This window comes from Bison bison, unplaced genomic scaffold (genome assembly GCF_000754665.1).
Source record: "Bison bison bison isolate TAMUID 2011002044 unplaced genomic scaffold, Bison_UMD1.0 scf7180017864527, whole genome shotgun sequence".
Taxonomy (NCBI): domain Eukaryota; kingdom Metazoa; phylum Chordata; class Mammalia; order Artiodactyla; family Bovidae; genus Bison; species Bison bison.
Genome location: NW_011495078.1, coordinates 10,195,612 through 10,215,327, shown reverse-complemented (window position 1 = coordinate 10,215,327; position 19,716 = coordinate 10,195,612). Strand labels below are relative to the sequence as shown.

The following is a 19,716-nucleotide window of genomic DNA, read 5'->3' as shown; positions in this document are numbered from 1 at the left end:
GTGGCCGGAAAGAGGATGAATGTGCTAAGGACTCTGCCACCGGCCTCCCGGACGTGGCGGGGATCCTGCCACACCAAGCAAGCAGCTAGTTCAGGGTGCAGGGGAGGATGAACAAAGGTCAAGGCAGGAAAGCGCTGGGCTCTGACAACACCTGTGGAAGGGTCACTTCCGGTCAGCATCCGTGAACTCATTTCCGGGATTCTCCAGGTTAGGAGGTGGGGTCTGGGTAACCTCCCCGAAGAACCCACAACCCCCTGGGGAACCCAGAAGCAGCCCAGTCAGTTGGAGAAAATGAGCAGAGAGAATGGGGGAGAAACAGCTACAACTGGGTCCCCTCTGCACAGGCAGACTTGCAAAAAATAAACACGATACCCCTTAAAAGGTTATCGGTCAGCAAAATCTAGAAATTCAAAAGTGTATACTGAAGCTATGAAACTCCCTGAGTATTCACCTCAAAAAGGAGAGAAATGCATGAAATATCTTCCTGCAGTGTCGTTACAGAAAATTATACTGACAATGCTATCTCTGCGGTTCATGGGGTCGCAAAAGAGTCGGACACGACTGAGCGACTGCACTGAACTGAATGCGATCTCATGAGCTGGAGAGAAGTAAACAACATGGGACAAATGGGAATTAATCAGTGCTTCTAGGCCTAGTGCGATCAAAATCACATATGGTCCCTGATTCGGGAAGGAAGTACTCCTCTCATGAAAGGACTAAGACGCTGCTTCTAAAAGTGTGTTTTCTGTAACATCTGTGTTAGGAGGCCAGGATGCTGGTTAAAAATGCCTATTTGCTGACTTTACCCAACTGAGTCATGGGGAAGAATAAGCATTTGTAATCTCACAGGCTCCCTCGGTGGTTCTGACACACAGAATTAAAATCTGAGATCAGCGTCATTGGGAACGGAGTCCCCTTCAATACACAGGGAGTTATGTGCCTTGTGATTCACGGTCTACTGGCCTATCCTGGGAGGCCAGCCACATACAGCTGAACCAGTTTTCATTGGTTAGAAACTTCTAGGGCTTTGCAGGCCATCTGTAACTTCCTGCAGGTGAGGAGAAACCTGGAAGCAGGAAGAACAATCCTATCTCGCCTTGGACCAGTGTTCTTTCTGTGCAAAGACCACCAGCCCCACTGCCAGGACAGCATCACAGCTCTGTGCTGGGGAGGGGTTTGGGGAGTCCGCCAGGACTCTGGGCCTTTCCTCCCCTCCCGCGTCTGAGGAACAGCGATGACGACCAGAAAGCACGTGGAGTTGGGGCCACAGAGTCACCTCTTGGGCAGCTTCTCCAGGATGCAGACGGACCAAGCCATGCTGGTATGCGGCTAGCACGGGCGCGTTCTCGACTTAACTAGGCAAAAGTTACGTTTATGGTTCCTGTCAGCTGCTGGCATTCAGTGCAAGAAATCACGGCCTGGGGTCCACACACCTTGTATTTCTGGGACTTCCCCAGCACGTTTGCCAAGGAGAACATCAGAGAGTGATCATTAGGTATTAATTCCAGTGCCTCTCTGCCAACAGCTTCAGCTTGGGCTAAATTACCTATGAGCGAAAAATGGAAAACTTAAAAACACGTTTGCGCTGTAGCAGTTTTAGTCTAATTAAAGGCTTTTGTGCATTATATACAATTATGAGTAAACTCTGTGATAAAATAAATGTGGAACATGTAACACACACACAACACAAACACACACTCACACAACACACACACACACAACCTACCAGCTGCAAAGCCATGATAGCCCAGCACAATTTTGATATAACATACTAACAGTTTTGGTTTAAATTCTGTCACAGCATGTAAAATCCAATTTTAATTTCCCTCCAGATACCAGGTCTACCCAAATAGGAGCAAACAAGCCTGCAGAATAAGAATATCCCAGCAACCCTTTAATAACTAATATTTATAGTATTGAAGCTCACATTCTAACTTCCTTTAGAAACAAGTGCATTTCTCTCTCCACACTGTACAGATGGCTGACTAGCTTTAAATTCTGCCAAATGAAAACTATCATTTCTTATGGGATGGTTAGATTTTTTTAAACTGGGGAACAGAGAAACTTCCAACTGATTCAGTCTCCCACATGCTAAGAAAACCAGATCATCAAGTTTATTATCATTGTATCAAAAACAAGGATCTCTGAGGGTGGGTTTGAGGGCATCTCCTTTGGGTATCATCCATGAACTTTAGAGCATGGACTTAGCACCGTCCGTTTCCTAAGCCTGGAAGGCATCCTTACTTGTTTCTGGGAACCTCCGGCATCCTAGATGAGGCCCGTTGTCACATGACAGGCTCGAGATGAAACGAGACGTCAGCGCACATTGGCCCCATTACTCAACACCACCTCTAAGCAAAGGGTCACTTTCCCAAACATTCACATTCCAGTATGTCAAAGGAAACTCCATGTTCTAGATTTTATATTTGCCATGCAAAATACTGAACCCTATTTTCATGTAAAAAAAAACTCCAACATACTATTAAAACACAATCATCTCTATTCCTTAATTATCCAGTGGTGCGGTACTGGGGACCGACTGAATCACTACTCCGCACCTGTGTTATCGAGGAGTATGATCATGTTATTCCAGGCCAGGCTGTGCTCTGGCTTCAGCACGGTAGCGTTTCTCCACGCGTTCAGTGCATCCACGTGACGATTCAGATCTGCGTACTGAAAAGAAAGCACGGACTCCTGGCAATCAATCAATATTCCAATTCTCTCTTGCTTTCTCTTTCCAAGATCTAACCAACCCAAACCAAACCAAACGTGCATGTATTGAGCTTCCAAATTTTCATATTAACTCATTTAATTCTCCAAACAATCTCAGGGATGAAGAGAACTATTTCCATTTCACAGATGAAGTAAACTGAGGCACACAAAGAGGAAGTAACTTGCCCAAAGTTCCACATCTAGATATGGGAGAGCAGGGAATGGGACCAGATGGTTTAGCTCCTCAGCCTACAACCTTGTAACTACAACCCATAACTTAGTGATTCTAGGTGTCAGATTATGTTGCATACTACTGAGGAGAGGTAAGGAAAAAAACGAAATCATTAGTATTTTTCTAGAAAGACTTCATATAGTCTAGGTATTATTTAAGGTATTATTTTAAATGGCAAACAAAACATTTAATGTGATTAAACTCCATGTGTCAAGCTCACCTTGTGAAAAATGGTCTTCCTGCCTCTATCTAAGCTTCCTATGAAACTGTGAGTATACCAGACATACTTTATGAACTCGCTGGAAAAGTCTTAAGCAAGAACGTAAATCCCTTTGTCAATTTGGAGCCTGTTTGCCTCCCTCAGGAAGGAGAGAATGATATACTGCTGTCTTTTGAGAGAGAAAGCTAACATTGATAACAGAATATAAAATGGCTAGTTCTCAATTTACATAGTTAATAAAAGCACGCGGAGGGAGAAAGTGATGGGAGTTTTTAGCAGGTGACCTTCTGGCCCTCTCTGAAAGTGAAAGTTGCTCAGTCATGTCCCACTCTTTGAGACCCCAAGGACTAAACAGTCCATGGAAGTCTCCAGGCCAGAATACTGGAGTGGGTAGCCATTGCCTTCTCCAGGGCATCTTCCCAATCCAGGGTTCAAACCCAGGTCTCCCACATTGCAGGCAGATTCTTTGCCTGGCCCTCTAATTCAGTTCAAATGCACATCTCAACTGAATGGACATGGTTCCTTTAACTGCAAACAAAGTGCATGTGATGACAATTAATCAGAATTTAAGGCTCTTTCCTTATTTACTATCAAGTCTGTCTTTTCCTTAAACAACAGAAACACTGTGACTTGCCCTGTGACCCACACGGCAAATAGGTGACATATTATGCCAGAAAAAGAAATGTTGAATGAATTACGGAAATATCTGTCAATATCCATTTGCTAAAGATGGTGTTGAAATCTCCCATGAGACTCATACCTCTAGTTAAAGTAGTTTAGCCCTTAAATGAGGAAATATGTAAAGTTAAAAAACTCCAAATAATTTAGGTTGCCTAATTATATCAACATTTAATTTCCTCTTTATATTTGATATTTCATTGATTTCTCAGTCAATTCTCCCCAGCAACTAACACGCATTTGAGTCACACGGACAAGACTCATAGGTATTTTCCAGGCAAGCGTATTGGAGTGGGTTGCCATTTGCTTCTCCAGGGGCTCCTTGCGACCCAGGGATTGAACCCGGGTCACCCGCATTGTAGGCAGATGCTTTACCATCTGAGCCACCAGGGAAGTCAATTATATCAACATTTAATTTCCTCTTTATATTTGATATTCCATTGATTTCTCAGCCAATTCTCTCCAGCAAGTAACATGCATTTGAGTCACATGGACAAGACTCATAATGACATTCTTTCTAAAGCACTCAGGAAAACCAGCATAACTTTGTTACATGAACATTCTTTATGTATTTTATTATTTATTACTATTTATTAAAGAGTAACACCTGACTGAACCAGATAACATTTACTCTTATTTTGCCTTGAACTGGCTCACACAGTAGAAAATCTGCCTGTAATGCAGGACACCCAGTTTTGATCCCTGGGTCAGGAAGATCCCCTGGAGAAGGGAATGGCAACCCACTCCAGTATTCTTGTGTTGAAAATCCTGTGCACAGAGGAGCCTGGTGGGCTATATAGTCCATGGGGTCACAAAGAGTGGATGCGATTGAGCGACTAACACTTTTACACACTTGCCTTTTACAGCATCTATACAAAGTGAACATGCATTTTAAGTGAAACAAAGAAAAATGGTGATTTAACAAGAACTACTCATCCAGAAAGTAAACAGGTAAATAAGCATTCTTTTCCTAATACGTCTTTGCTTAGCTTTCTATGCTCTGCAAACTACATTTCCCAGGTTGCTTTGCTACGTGGCTCCTCCCACTTAAGTCTCTGCCAATAGGAGTCACAACTGATGATCAGCTGGTTGGACAAGGAGTAGCCCTGTCCCCCATTCTTGCTTTCTCCTTCCTTATTATCCTTGGCAGCATCTCTACAGTGGTCATGTCCCCTCCTCCACAGTCCCAGGGCTGGACTGTGGTTGTTCTATCACCATCTCAGTCTTCAGTTCAGTTCAGTCGCTCAGTTGTGTCTGACTCTTTGCGACCCCATGGACTGCAGCACGCCAGGCCTCCCTGTCCATCATCAACTCCCAGAGTTTACTCAAACTCATGTCCATTGAGTCAGTGATGCATCCAACCGTCTCATCCTCTGTTGTCCCCTTCTCCTCCTGTCCTCAATCTTTCCCAGCATCAGGGTCTTTTCAAATGAGTCAGCTCTTCGCATCAGGTGGACGAAGTATTGGAGTTTCAGCTTCAACATCAGTCCCTCCAATGAACACCCAGGGCTGATCTCCTTCAGAATTGACTGGTTGGATCTCCTTGCAGTCCAAGGGACTCTCAAGAGTCTTCTCCAATACCACAGTTCAAAAGCATCAATTCTTCGGCTCTCCGCTTTCTTTATAGACCAACTCTCACATCTCACATCTCAGTCTTCAGGTGATGGTAATTCCTGAAATGTGCTGCCTTCCATGAGCTCTTAAATTCTGGGGGCACCACCTCATCCCGCTTGTCCCCCTAACCCCACACAGTTTCCTTTTACTCCCCGAATTAATATCATTTTTCCACAAGTGTTTTTCCAACAACTGTATAAGCCGTTCCTTGTACTGACTCTTCTCTAACATACTTAGCATGGTTTGGTTTTCCTGAATGGATCCTGACTGATACAGTCAGTCCTTGCACAATGAACTATGTCCAGTCACCATTACCATAGTTCTCTGATATCAGTGATGTGTCCCAAATAAGGGCTTCCCTGGTGACTCAGACTGTAAAGAATCTGCCTGCAATGCAGGAGACCAGGGTCCCAAATACTCCAGCTCCTCCCCATTTCCTATGTCACATGAGAACTGCATTATATTCCCTTCTTATCTAGATCCAGACATCAAAACACATTTCTGTCTCCCACTACTAAAGAGTGACTAAGGAGGATTTTTTTTTTCCAAACAGAAACTCTTACGTTAAGTCCCTATTATTTGCTAATATATAAATATACTGGTTGAGCTTTTAAAAATTAAGCTCTTAATGCTTTTAAGCTGTCAAGCAGGCAAAAGCTAGATAATTAAACCACAATAGAGGACAAAATCTTTAAATAAGCAAGAACAGTTGGCAGGAGAGAATGCAAGAAGATTACTTCATGGTAGCACAATTAGTAAACAATACACAGAGAGTGGCAGAAGGTCTCCATACAGTTAAGACTACAGACGATCTTCTGCGTGAGAGTGGGGATGAGTTCCAGGGCCTGGAGCACATCGCTAGAATCCTCTAGTTTATATTCTATCTTCCTTTCTTTGAACGTTAACTTGGCTCATTTACCATAAATTCTCAGTTTTGCAAACCCCAAGGAATTGCAGCAACTGGCAGCTACTGCAGGAAGGAAGAAGACTGCTAAGTATTAGAGCTTTAAAGTATTAACCCAGGACTCCAGGCAGATACACTCACTTCACAAACAATAATGAGAAAAAAGAGCTGCCTCCAAAAAAGAGGAACAAAAAGGAATCAAAGAAGAATTGAGTGGGGGCTGGGGGAGCGACGGACTGGGAGTTTGGAACTAGCATATATAAACTATTATACAGAGAGTGGATGAGCAACAAGGTCCTATTGTACCACACAGGGAACCATATTCAATATTCTGTAATAAGCCACAGTGGGGAAAACAAAGAAGAATTCATGTGGATCTCAAGAATACTATATCAATGCAAGGGCTGGTGCAGACACAGTAAACAGTAATCTCTGCCATAACCACCAAGGCAGGTATCTGGATAACAGCCAACTTGCTTCCAGACCTCCTTCTCACTTCATGAGCTTTGTAAGAATCTACCCTGCATTATATGTGACTGGATTTTCTGGTCTCTACTGATATCATTACAGAGAAGTTGTACTGTCTCTCCTCTCTCCAAGAAAACGATACAGAAGACCAGATTATTTGTGTGTGTGTGTGTGAGTGTGTGTATGAGTGTGTGAGAGTATGTGTGTGTGTGTGTGTGTGTGTTGGCTGCTCAGTTGTGTCTGACTCTTTGCAACCCAAGTACTGTAGCCTACCAGGGTTCTCTGTCCATGGAATTTTTCAGGCAAGAATACTGGAGTGGGTTAGTAACCAAAATTTCCATTAAATAATCTCAAAGCCCTTTTGTGGGCTCCTGAGCTTTCTTTTATGGGGGTGAGGGGTGGTTCCCTGTAAAAACGCAGGGAACCATCCCTTGAGACAGGAAAAAAGGAAAGCTCAGAAATCACATTATGGGTTTGTTTTTTTAAATTTCAGTTTTTATCCGTGTTTTAAAAAACAGAGAAGCCAATGTTTATCAGGAAGTAACCCCTTGGAACACCATTTTACAGGGCACAAAGGGACTTGAAAAATTGTAATTTACTCCTTAGTTTAACCTGTTGCCTTTATGATCTCTTAAACTTGGCTAATTCGAGTTGGCTTGCTCTCTAATTAGAGCTTTAAAAAAACCCCCACATATTAGGAAACCAAATAGCTGCCTTCAACTGAGATAAGTGTACGTGAGAGGACTTCCTAAGATGTAGAGGGCAAGAATGGGTGTTGCTATTCTCATTCTTTAAGTGTCTTTTAAAGAAATGACTTATTTTTGGCTGTGCTGGGTCTTCATGGCTGCTAAGGCTTTTCTCTAGCTGTGGTGAGTGGGGGAATCTGTCTCGTTCTGAGGCGAGGGCTTCTCACTGTCCTGGCTTCTCCTGTTGACCAGCGCAGGCTCCAGGGGGTGTGGGCTTCAGTGGCTGTGGTTCCCAGGCTCTAGAGCTCAGGGCTCAGCAGTTGTGGAAACTAAGCCAGATGCTTTGCGGCACGTCAGATCTTCCCTGACCAGGGGATCGAACCTGTGTCCCCTGCATTGCCAGGTGGATTCCTATCCACTGGGCCACCAGGGAAGTCACTCATTCTGTTTTTTTCACTTGAATGAGTTTAATCAGTTTTGCTTCTTCTGAAGTAATACAATATTTCAAATGACCTAATCACTTTCTTCTGCCTGGTGACAGTCAATCCTATGAGGCCGGACTAGGTTCTTCCTGATCAATCTCTGTTTTCCCCCAAAGTACCGAGGATATAGTGCTAGGAAAAGAATCCACCTGCAACGCGGGAGGCCTGGGTTCGATCCCTGGGTTGGGAAGATCCCCTGGAGAAGGGAACAGGCTATCAAACTGTGGTGTTGGACTGCAAGGAGATCCAACCAGTCCATTCTGAAGGAGATCAGCCCTGGGATTTCTTTGGAAGGAATGATGCTAAAGCTGAAACTCCAGTACTTTGGCCACTTCATGCGAAGAGTTGACTCACTGGATAAGACTCTGATGCTGGGAGGGATTGGGGGCAGGAGGAGAAGTGGACGACAGAGGATGAGATGGCTGGATGGCATCACCGACTCGATGGACATGAGTCTGAGTGAACTCCGGGAGTTGGTGATAGACAGGGAGGCCTGGCGTGCTGTGATTCATGGGGTCGCAAAGAGTCGGACACGACTGAGCGACTGAACTGAACTGAACCCACTCCAGCGTTCTGGCCTGGAGAATCCCATGGATGGGGTCGCAAAGAGTCGGACACGACTGAGCGACTTTCACTTCACTAAGAGGGCAAGTACCAAACAGATGTTACAATGATAACTGTATAAAGGGGAAACAAAGTCACGCTTTTCCTCGGCAGCGGCAGGGCACCGTAAGCTCACCAAACGCCCCAGGTTGTAGTAACAATCCGGGTATTTCCTCCGGTGCTTGATCGCCGTCCGGTAACTTTGCTCCGCGGCTTGGAACCGCTTCAGGCTGTTTTGTACGATGCCTAAATTCATCCACGCGGCAGCGAAGTCTGGCCTGGAAGGTGAACGAGGCAAAAAGAAAGCATCAGCCCCAGGAGGCAGGAGCGCCCATCCTCGCCATGAACACAATTGTAAGAGGACGCTTACTGTATCTGTACAGCCAACGACAGCAGCTCCTCCGCTTCCTGAAGCTCGTTCCTTTCTTTCAGGATGTTTCCCAGATTATTCATGGCATGGACATACTTGGGATTTAATCTGGAAGTGGAAAGAGAAACCAAGCCCGCATTCTTCCCCCAGCTCTCAGGCACTGGCAAACCTAAAGTAGAGGTCCTCGCGGACAGATTTTTAGCGCTAGAAAGTTACAGTAAGACACGGATACTGTAAAAACGGCAAGCCGCTCGCAGTACCTCACCGCTTCCCGGTAGTATCTGATGGCCGCGGTCTGATTGCCTTTATCAGCCAAGTTTTTGCCAACGTTGTAGTGAACCTGAAAAGAGAGGAAAACCTTGGCTGTCGGCTGCCAGGCTTCTTCGTTTGGACCTGGGAGGCCCATCATACTTCTAACTGAAAGCAAAGGATTGTTGTTTGGTCGCTCAGTTGTGTCCAACTTTTTGGCGACTCCATGGTCGCTCACCCCACTGTAGCCCACCAGGCTCCTCTGTCCATGGGATTTCCCAGGCAAGAATCCTGGAGTGGGTTACCATTTCCTTCCCCAGGGGATCTTCCTGACCCAGGAATTGAACCCATGTCTCCTGCATCTCCTTCCTGCATTGGCAGGCGGATTCTTTACCGCTGAGCCACCAGGGAAACGGGTCACAAGTATTTCTCCATCATCAAACGTTCCTTTTGGAGGCGTACAATGTAAAGGCCAATAGGAGTCTCAGAGATGATGCTATAGAAATGCACCCACCTGGTGAGTGCTGCGTGATGATAATGACAGTGACACAGGCGACCAGCAGGTGCTGACGCGCTGCTTTGGTGTCACTAAGCATCTTATCCAAGGTTGTGGTGCTGGATTTGAACCAGGCTCCAAAGCCTGTGTTTCTTCTCCCTGCATCACATCCATTTCTGAGGGGGCCAGGTGAAGACAGGGCAGCTGCTCAAGGCAACTTCTAGACCCACTCACAAACTCTTGCTATTTCTCTTCAGGTAAAATAATGCTTCTTTGGGGTGTTACGGGCTGCACTGTGACCGCAAAATTCATGTTGGAGTCCTAGCCCCTCGTACCCCAGAATGTGACTGAATTGAAAGACGGGGTCTTTAAAGAGGTCCTTAAGTTGAAACAAGGTTCTTTGGGCCCTGATCCAATCTGAATGGTGTCCTTATAAGAGGAGGAAACGGCGACACACAGGGAAACACCAGGGATGCCCGCGCACAGGGGAAAGACCACAGGAAGTCCACGTGAGGGCTCAGCAAGAAGTCTGCGAGCCGAGGACAAAGGCCTCTGGAGAAGCCAGCCCTCTGATGCCTTGGTCTTGGACTTCAGGCCTCCAGAGCTGTAAGAAAACAAAGGTCTATTGTTTAAGCCACGCAGTCCATGGTGTCTTGTTATGGCAGTCCTAGTATACTGATGTAAGGGCTTCCAAGGTGGCTCAGTTGTAAAGCATCCACTTGTCGATGCAAGAGACACAGGTTCCATCCCTGAGTCAGGAAGGTCCCCTGAAGGAAGAAATTCCAACCCACTCCGGTATTCCTGCCAGGAGAATCCCATGGTGAGGAGCCTAGTGGGCCCCAGTTCGCAGGGTGGCAAAGGGATTGGTCGCAAAGAGTTGGGGATGGGGGAAGCAGAGGAAAGCAGAGGGTGAGATGGTTGGATAGCATCACTGATTCAACGGACACAAATTTGAACAAACTCCGGGGGACAGTGGAGGACAGAGGAATCTGGTGTGCTACAGTCCATGGGGTCACGAAGCTTCGAACACGACTTAGCGACTGAACAGCAACAGCGGCGGACTGATACATGGTGAATTACAGTAATGGCTTGAGTATAGTCAGGTGGCATTATATCTGAACGTTCAAAAGCCCTTCTAAAAGTATAACCACATCCTGCCTTATCAATCTTCAAAAAATACTAAGATTTCTAGAAGGGTATAGAACAGTGCGATATTCCTTAAGCACATATGTAGCAGAGATTTGTTTTTTAACTCCCAATTTTAAAGTCTGTATTTCTATTTTTATCTCCTTGCACACAAGGAATCAGAAAACAGGAAAATCATGGGTGACAGAAATGTGTAATATTGTGCAGCACACTATATAAACTTCCCGAACCAAATTACTGTCTATCCATAGGTATCACCGTCTTCAAGTTACAGCTTGGAGAAGGCTATGGCTGGATCATGGGTTTGGAAAAGTGTGCTCTAAATGGTTTGATTTTGGGCTTGGCCCAGCCCCAGCCCCAGCCCCAGCCTGGAAGTGTTAACTTCACTCCTGTCCCGCACACAAAGGGAGACTCCAACCTGTGAATGTGGATGTGCCTATGGCCCCCGGAATACAAACACAGCTCCTACACAGACTTCAACTCAGCGAGCTCCTGCCACTTCCTGGGAAATTCTGTTTTCTCAATCAAATGCTCAGACAAAGAGCTGAACTGCCCTCTGCAGTAGAGCCGTTGTTCTGTTAGACCAGGAGATCAGCAGAGGGAGGAGGGTGCCTCTGCAGAATCAGACAGCAGTGAAGTCAGTGGAACCAGTTAAAGATCAGACAGCCGCCTAGAAGGCAAGCTGCTCATAATTACGACTGGAGAACAGGCTTACGCAGAGGCCAGCCTTATCCTATGGGTTATATGCAGGGACATATTTGAACAGAAAATCCACTTGAAAAACCAAAGCAAAACGCTCAGAAACAGTTTACTTAAAACAGTTTAAAGAATGATTTTTGTTTCCATGGAATGTAAAGGATTGAAAAAGCCTGCTGATCCTTGAACCTTCCCTCCAGTCTTTGTGATTCACACGCCAAGGCAACAAACCAGCACAGATAAGACCCCCAGTCAAGGACATGTAAATACAAATGAAGTGAAAGCATCCATAGGGGAAGAAGGCACATTCAACACAGTGCTCAAACCACTGTTTCAAATTTCCTGTTAACACTTGATGTTAAAATGTTTTAAACACATAAAAGTCCTATAACCCCCCTGCCTCATCCTTAAGGAAATACCTCATTGTGGTAAATGATCCCTTTCATTGTTTAACAAACTTTAACATTGTATCCCAGGATTGATATAAAATGCCACATACTTTCAAGCCTCGAAAAACGAAGAATGGCTGCAAGTATAATCAGATACTTGGTATCTCATCCGTAGTAGGAATTTAATTTCTATTTGGCTCAGTTCAGTTACTAATACCAGGAGTTCCTACCAGATGCAAGGCACTGTGGGTAATTCCAGTGCCTGACCAGGCTCAGCACGGTCGCATTTGTAAATCTGGGCCTGGTCTACGGCAGAGTGCCAACTGCTCAGTTAACAGTCAGTGGATGGAAAGTGGAATGAGTGCAGAAAATGCATCTCCTGCAATAGAGTTGAATGAAATCATCCTAAAGGAGATCTCTTCCCTGAAATCAACCTAGCTTTTTTCCAAGGGAAAAAAAAAAGTGTAGAGAATTTTGATACACTTCAATTTATAGTCCCAAGTAAAACAACAACACCAAAAAACCCAAAACAAACAAACAAAAAACCAACTCTATCTTGCTCATACTAAATGTGCTTAGCTGCTCAGCCGTGTCTGACTCTTTGCGACCCCATGGACTGCAGCCCGCCAGGCTCCTCTGTCCATGGGGATTCTCCTGGCAAGAATACTGGAGCAGGTTGCCATGCCCTCCTCCAGGGAATCTTCCCAAATCAGGGACTGAACCCAGGTCTCCCGCATTGCAGGAAGATTCTTTACTGTCTGAGCCACCAGGGAAGCCCCATACTGAATGGAATCACTAAAAAATGTTCCTGGAAAGGCTAGTCACTATTGGGTGCACTTTGAAGATGAGATCTTATGTGTATGTCTTAAATTTAAAGACGAAAACTGCACCCACAGGCACACGATTGTGTGGGTGTCCGTCTGCACAGCCCCTGAGTTTTCTAGCCTGTGATATATGAAATCGCTCACTGGGGCAGCCATGTGGGCTCAGACATCACCCGGTCCCATCCCCGCTTGTTCCCCAGGGTAATCTGGGTGCAGAACTATACCAGGTCTCTACCTACCATCTGAGTTACTAACCCAGATACCGTCAGCTCCATCTTTCTATGCTTCAGTGTCTCCCATTTGGAAAATTAAGGTACATAATAACCTTTCTCTAAAAGCCTTCGAGGGAGGATAATGGAAATTAATGACAGAACCTCTACAAAGAAGTGTGAGTTCCTTCTGGGGAAGAAGTAAAATAGAAGGGGTAATCACTGCTATTCAAACAGAAAAGTAAAAACAAAGCAAACCTATTAACATTTATGAAATTAAATCACAGGCTGATTTACTTTCAGTAGCATAACATAAATGGCTAGGTCAGCAAATCAAATTGACAATAAAAGGCTGAAGTAATTCACTCTTTTATCTAAGCCTCTTAACTACAGAATACGAACAAATTTTTTTAAACCAAGGGAAATACAAACAAGGAGTCAACACGTTTTATATAACACTATCCTTCACTCCAGGGTCACAGTAAGACATCGACTATTCATTAGATTTCTTCATATAGTTTCACCTGAAATCACTGCTTTCTCTTAAGCATAGAACGTGGAAATGAGATAGAACTTCATGGTGCTTCTATTGCCCCTGCTCCAAAGAGGATCACTTTTAAGTATCTGAGGAAGTTCCAATCCTAATGACACCAAAAGACATCATTATTAATCACATAATGCTCTATGCATGCTAAGTTGCTTCAGTCGCGTCTGACTCTTTGCGACCCTATGGACTGTAGGCCACCAGGCTCCTGTGTCCATGGGATTCTCCAGGCAAAACTACTGGAGTCGGTTGCCATGCCCTCCTCCAGGGGATCTTCCTGACTCAGGGATTGAACTCCCCGAGTCTCTTATGTCTCCTGGGTTGGCAGGAGGGCTCTTCACCACTAGCGCCACCTGGGAAGCCCTAATAGAAAATATTCTCACCTAACTCCGCGGCCTCCCCTTTTGAGCAAGTATCATTCCCTTCTTTTCATGTAATGGAACAGCTGATACTAAAAGGAGCCTATGAAGACAAACATTTCTTGAGCACCTACCATGTTCTAAGTACCATGTCAGGGCATTTCAGAGACCACATTCATGAAGGCCTCACGACAAGCCTGGGGGACAGCCATGGTGCCCCTCCTTGTCACAGATAAGGCCGTTCAATGTTCAAAACCATTTTGCCCAAAGACGCACAGCTGGGTAAGTGAAGAGATGGAGTTCATCAAGGATACAAGTGAAACAAATTCCTACCAGACCGTGTCAACAAGAACACTGCCCATTTTAGAGTCTATGCATTTTATTTTTACCTAATCTGGCAAAAACAATTCCAGGCAGAGAAGCCACAGGTGATGGAAACGTGCGTACTGCACACCACATAGCATCCTTTAAATTCCTAAACCAAATTGCTGTCCGCTGGTAGGTATTATCATCTTCCAGTTATAGACTGGAGGAGGCTGGAGTGCATGTTTCAAAAAGTGTGCTCTAAGAGGTCTGACTGTCGGTCTCCCCAGACCTGAGCCTGAATGCATGGAGTTGCCCACCTTGCCACCACCTCGATCCATGATCGGACCAACTGGAAGATGAATAGAAACGTGTTTAAGAAATCTGCTATTTCCCTGACATTGTCTGGATTTAACGATTCCTTTTTAATTATTTTGGCTGAAGTGTAACTGTAATAAACTTTGTCAAGATCATGAAAGGAAAAAAAAACGAATGAAAAAGAAAACCTCCAAGTCTATGACCAAGGTCATATTCCAGATTCTCCTCACTCAGCTATCGAACTTAAAAGCATGGCAGCCAACATACCTTGGCATTGAGCGGACACACAGACAGGGCGCTTCGGAAAAGATGGTCTTCGCTCCGCCACTCGCCGCTGCGAACCACACATCTCAGCGTGTTTAGGAATAAAATTCCCAGGATGAGAGCAGCAATCAGTTTCTTAAGAAGAGAGGGACACAGGAAATGTCATTAGTAAACCCACCCACCGTCTTGGTCAGGAACGGCACCCACCTTGCTGGGCCAATACCTTTTTTTTCGTATGTTTACTGAGCGCTGCAAATCCAAACGTCAGCAGCATGCAGTAGCCGGCGCTGGGGAGGTACAAGACCCTCTCAGCCACCACAAAGCCCACTCGGAAGAACAGGTTACTCGCGGGAAGGAATGGGATAATGAGGAATCCCAGGCCCAGCGTGAGGATCCTGGAAGATGAGAAGTAGTTAGAATGGCTACTTTTAGAATTCTCAAGAAAATGTTCTACTCTACATGAAATCCAGACACCCCTTCCCTTTTTTCTCTTTTTTTTCATGCCAGCAGTTAAGAAGAGGTATCAGCAGAGAGGGTCTGAGTACCATTAGGATAAGACAGAAAAATCTCACTAAGGCTACTTAGCATCAAGCATAAGAATAAATCTTAGAACTCCACACTTTCACATGAATAAAGTTAGAATGATTACTTAGAGCAGTCTTATGAACTTGCCTGCTTCTAACTATATCTCAAACCATGTAGGTGTCAAAAATATTAGCCCAATTGGGCTAATTGGGATATTGGTCCCAGTTAGTCCAATTTAGTCCCCTGACATTTAACAGGATGTATCCAGTGTTCTTGCTGGGAGAATCCCAGGGATGAGGGAGCCTGGTGGGCTGCCGTGTATGGGGTCGCACAGAGTCGGACACGACTGAGGCGACTTAGCAGCAGCAGCAGCAGCAGCAGCAGCAGCAATGTCACTTAACTGGTTTAAACTTTACAAGATCTGAAATAAACTCATATCATTTGGGGATGCTCCAGCGTAAATTTCAGTTGAGCAAAAAGAAAGCTGAGAGCAGCAGGACACTTGTGGAAGCAGGTAAGCATTCCTAGAGTCCCAGGTGATGTTAAGAGGGTGAATCAGAGGCTGGGTCAAACAACAAGGTCCTTCTGCACAGCACACGGAACTATATTCAAAATCCAGCGATAAATGGGAACGGAGAAGACTGAAAAAGAACACATATGTGAACTGAGCCACTCTGCTGCACAGCAGAAGCTAAACACAACCTTGTAACTCAACTACACTTCAGTACAATTAAAAAACCAAACAAAAGAAGCCCGGTCAAATTTGATAGCTCCTTCCCACAAACCTGTGCTTATCGTGGTAGAAAAATCCTACTGGCACATGCACAGCCAATTGGGACAGAGGTTTGTCACCCTTTAGAATTACGAACCAATTTAAGGCACAGGGTAAACTCAAAACTGAATTTATTTTGAGAAATTACTCATCTAATTCCAGAAACACTTATGCCTAAAGGAAATCATCTTAAATAGTTTTCTTTTCCACAAAACAGGTTTTTCCTCCCAATTATTTTCTCAATAATCTTCCCTCCCCCCGCCCCCTGCTTTTTTTGGTGAGAAATAAGTCTCTTTGGGGTGGCAGCTTATTTTGTACAAATAACAAGAGAAGGAATCGCTGTCGCATCCACCAGGGCTTTCTGAAGGGGAATTGTGAAAAGATGGGCACAACACACATCAATTACACTCTCTGTTCAGACCATAAATTACTCTCTACCACCTATGGCGAGAAGGATCTCAAAATGCTACATCATGGGGGAGAGGTGGGGAGATGAAGCAGTCATCGGGCGCCCCCTCCAGTCCACTCCCCACGAGTTGAAGCCAGCCATGGATTCCGAGTAGACAGAACTCATCCTGCCCAGACATGTGCATCTCTACTGAAACACCCGTCCTTGCACACAATCATTGCGGTGATCCGCAGTGCTGGATTTAGCAACACGCTCAGACTCCACCCAGTGCCGAAGTTAAAATTCAGCTCGGCCTCTTACCTTCTCTTGTGGCTGTCTTCAGAGCACAGGGCTTGGCATATCAGGCCAATTAGGCAGAACCAGAGTGCTGCCAGAGCAATCACCCTCCAGTCCCCGACGGACTTAATGAGGGGGATGCAACCCATTGACCAATCAAAACACAGCCACCAAGGGCACAGCAGCAGCCAGGCATTCAATGAATAGTAGTAATTATAGTTTATGGCCTGCCAGTCAAAAGAAAAACAAACATGTGATACTGAACTTGGAAAAAAAATACATATATATATCTCTCCTAGCTTCCCTTTGGAGGCCTTCACGTTTCTGCTCAAGGAGCCCAGCTGTATAAAATAAAATGTTGCTACTTTCTGCCCTGGGCACTAGGCTGAAGTGTGCAGTTGACTAAATGCATTGAGGTGTTTTTTTTTTTTAAATAGATAAAAAAATACAGTAAAGCCACCAGACTCTGCTTTACATTTGTTATATTTCTGGGGATGTTATGTCCCAATTATTCACTGATGCCCCAAGTCCGTGACCCAGGAAACCTGCTGTCCAGGGGTCTCTCACGTGTCTGACGATATAAGCAGAGGGTTTTATGGTCTTAGATTTCTGTCTGTATGAAATGCACAGCTAAGAAACCTTGCCTTCAGAAAAAGCAAACCTTGACAAGAAAGTCTGGACAGCGTTAAGACTTTTAAAGACACCACCACTAGGGACTTCCTGGTGGTACAGTAGATAAGAATCCACCTGCCAATGCAGGGGACACGGGTTCGATCCCTTGTCCTGGATCCCACATGCCTCGGAGCAATGAAGCCCGTGTGCCGCAGTTACTGAACCTGTGCGCCTCTCACCGGTGCTCCGCCACGAGAGAAGCCACCAGAATGAGAAGCCCGTGCACTGCGACTAGAGAGCAGCCCCGGCTGGCTGCAGCCAGAGACAGCCGCACAGAACACAGACTCAGTGCGGCCAGAGACAAACGACTTGTAAAAAGTCGTGCTAAAGGGAGAAAGATACCATCAATATTGTATTTTATCCTAACCTCAACACGTCAATTTCCATTATACCAAAAGTAGGTTAGGGGACAATTTAAGGAGTCTGGCAAGAAACCTGACGTTTTCTAAGCCACTCCTCTTGATTTCCTTTAGAGTGAAAGTGAAAACAGTAGTTGCTCAGTCCGTGTCTGACTCTTTGTGATCCCATGGACTTCAGCCCACCAGGCCCCTTGGTCCATGGAATTCTCCAGGTGAGGATACTGGAATGGGTAGCCATTTCCTTCTCCAGGGGATCTTTCTGACCCGGGGATCAAACCCAGGTCTCCTGCATTGCAGGCAGATTCTTCACCGTCTGAGCCACAAGGAAATACAAAGACTTTACACCCTCTCAAAGCCCTGATAAAAACCTGGTTTCACCCTAGAACTTCCTTGGTGAACGGAAACACCCGTGGAGGTGTTCTGATTAAGGGGGGCTTTTGTGGGTATGTTGGGGAGGGAGGTAAGGAGGAGGAGGGAGGGAAGACCTGGGGATCTTGGTGGGCAAAGATGACCCAGTGGAGGATGGGACTCACCCTGACCAGCACGCTGTCGGCAAAGGAGGCAGGGTTGTCCACCTCGGTGAAGGTGGGTGGGCCGGTGCCCATGATCTTCCAGCGTACATACAGCACCCCGGCTCCGCCCAAAGCCAGGAGGGTCATTCTGAAGAGGAGGCCCCCTGTCCGGAGCATGCCAGGGCTCTGAAAGGACAGCGCAAGGCCCCCAGTGTTGAGGATTTTTCAAATAAAAGTGTGGCCAAGCCAGGTATAAATGTGCAGCAGTTCTGGCTGAACCTCGCTGACACTGGGCTTTAAAAGGCTGCCTGTTTTAGAATTCAAAGTTGCACGAAGTACTTTGAAAATGGTGTTTTAAGCCAGCGGGTACGTGACATTTTCCACATCTCAGCTGGAGACAAAAGCAGATACTCACCTCTAACGATCTGTCCTTACGGAGGAGCTTCCGGACAATTTCCAGGACATTTAGTTTGCCTATCACCAAGATGTCGAAGATGGCATTCAGACCCTAAGAAAGCAAAGCAAGGAATCAGCCATGGGACAGCCTAACTGATCAGGTAGCCAGGATACGCCACAATTCTATTGCAGAATCTAGACGAGAAGTGTCCTGATTAGATCACCATAGATAATCTCTTCAGCTCTAAAAACAAAACAAATCCTATGATTCCTATGAAATTAGCTCATGATATTTGTATCAAATTTACTTATTTATTTATTTAATTCTTGGTTACACTGGGTCTTTGATGCTGTGCACAGACTTTCTCTAGTTGTGGTGAGCGGGGCTACTCTGGAGTTGTGGTGTGTGGGCTCCTCATTGCACTGGCTTCTCTCGTTGCGGAGCACAGGCTCTGTAGATGTGACGCGCAGGCTTAGTTGCCTGTAGCATGTGGAATCTTCCCGGACCAGGGATCAAACCTGTGTCCCTTGCATTGGCAGGCCAATTCTTTACCACTGGACCACCAAGAAAGTCCCATCAGATTTGCCATCTGGTAAATCCTCTGTTAGTCACAGGTCCATAGCCTGCATGCAAGAGTATGATAAGATGCAGGAGAGCTAGAGCTTTGGGGCTCCCAGGAGAAGTTCTGCAGAGGCCCCCCCTTACCATTTTTTTTTCCCCTAAAACTGTCCCAGAGTTGTAGCAGAGCCAGTACCTGTGCAGTGGCCATGCCTAAGACGATAAGGCAGCCAGCAACCTTGAAAACCCAGCCATGTAAGTAATTACACTTCAGGAACCTGGGGTGCTGCCTGATGAGGGCATATGCCCTGGAAGAGAGGGAACAGAACATACAGACTCTGGTGGGGCTGCAGAGACATCCCAGGCTCAGACTCCTCGTCACCCACCAGCTCTCCCTTCCTGCCTGGCACACAGCCAGCCCCACAGGGGAGCGTGGTCATGTGACTGAGTTCTAGCCAATGGAATGTGAA

At 45.7% G+C, this 19,716-nt stretch overlaps 1 protein-coding gene across 1 annotated transcript in view; it reads right to left on the bottom strand.

Moving 5' to 3' along the window:
- The window catches only part of TMTC4 (transmembrane and tetratricopeptide repeat containing 4), a 50,679-nt gene that overhangs the window by 3,505 nt on the left and 27,458 nt on the right, over positions 1 to 19,716 (bottom strand). Inside the window, exons 6-15 of the mRNA XM_010831484.1 lie at positions 18,707 to 18,799; positions 18,313 to 18,477; positions 16,773 to 16,975; positions 14,990 to 15,161; positions 14,770 to 14,901; positions 9,230 to 9,309; positions 8,970 to 9,077; positions 8,736 to 8,877; positions 2,559 to 2,673; positions 1,434 to 1,546 (exon numbers count right to left, since the gene is read on the bottom strand). Coding sequence (XP_010829786.1) covers positions 1,434 to 1,546; positions 2,559 to 2,673; positions 8,736 to 8,877; positions 8,970 to 9,077; positions 9,230 to 9,309; positions 14,770 to 14,901; positions 14,990 to 15,161; positions 16,773 to 16,975; positions 18,313 to 18,477; positions 18,707 to 18,799 — 1,323 coding nt within the window. The remainder of the gene's footprint in view (positions 1 to 1,433; positions 1,547 to 2,558; positions 2,674 to 8,735; positions 8,878 to 8,969; positions 9,078 to 9,229; positions 9,310 to 14,769; positions 14,902 to 14,989; positions 15,162 to 16,772; positions 16,976 to 18,312; positions 18,478 to 18,706; positions 18,800 to 19,716) is intronic.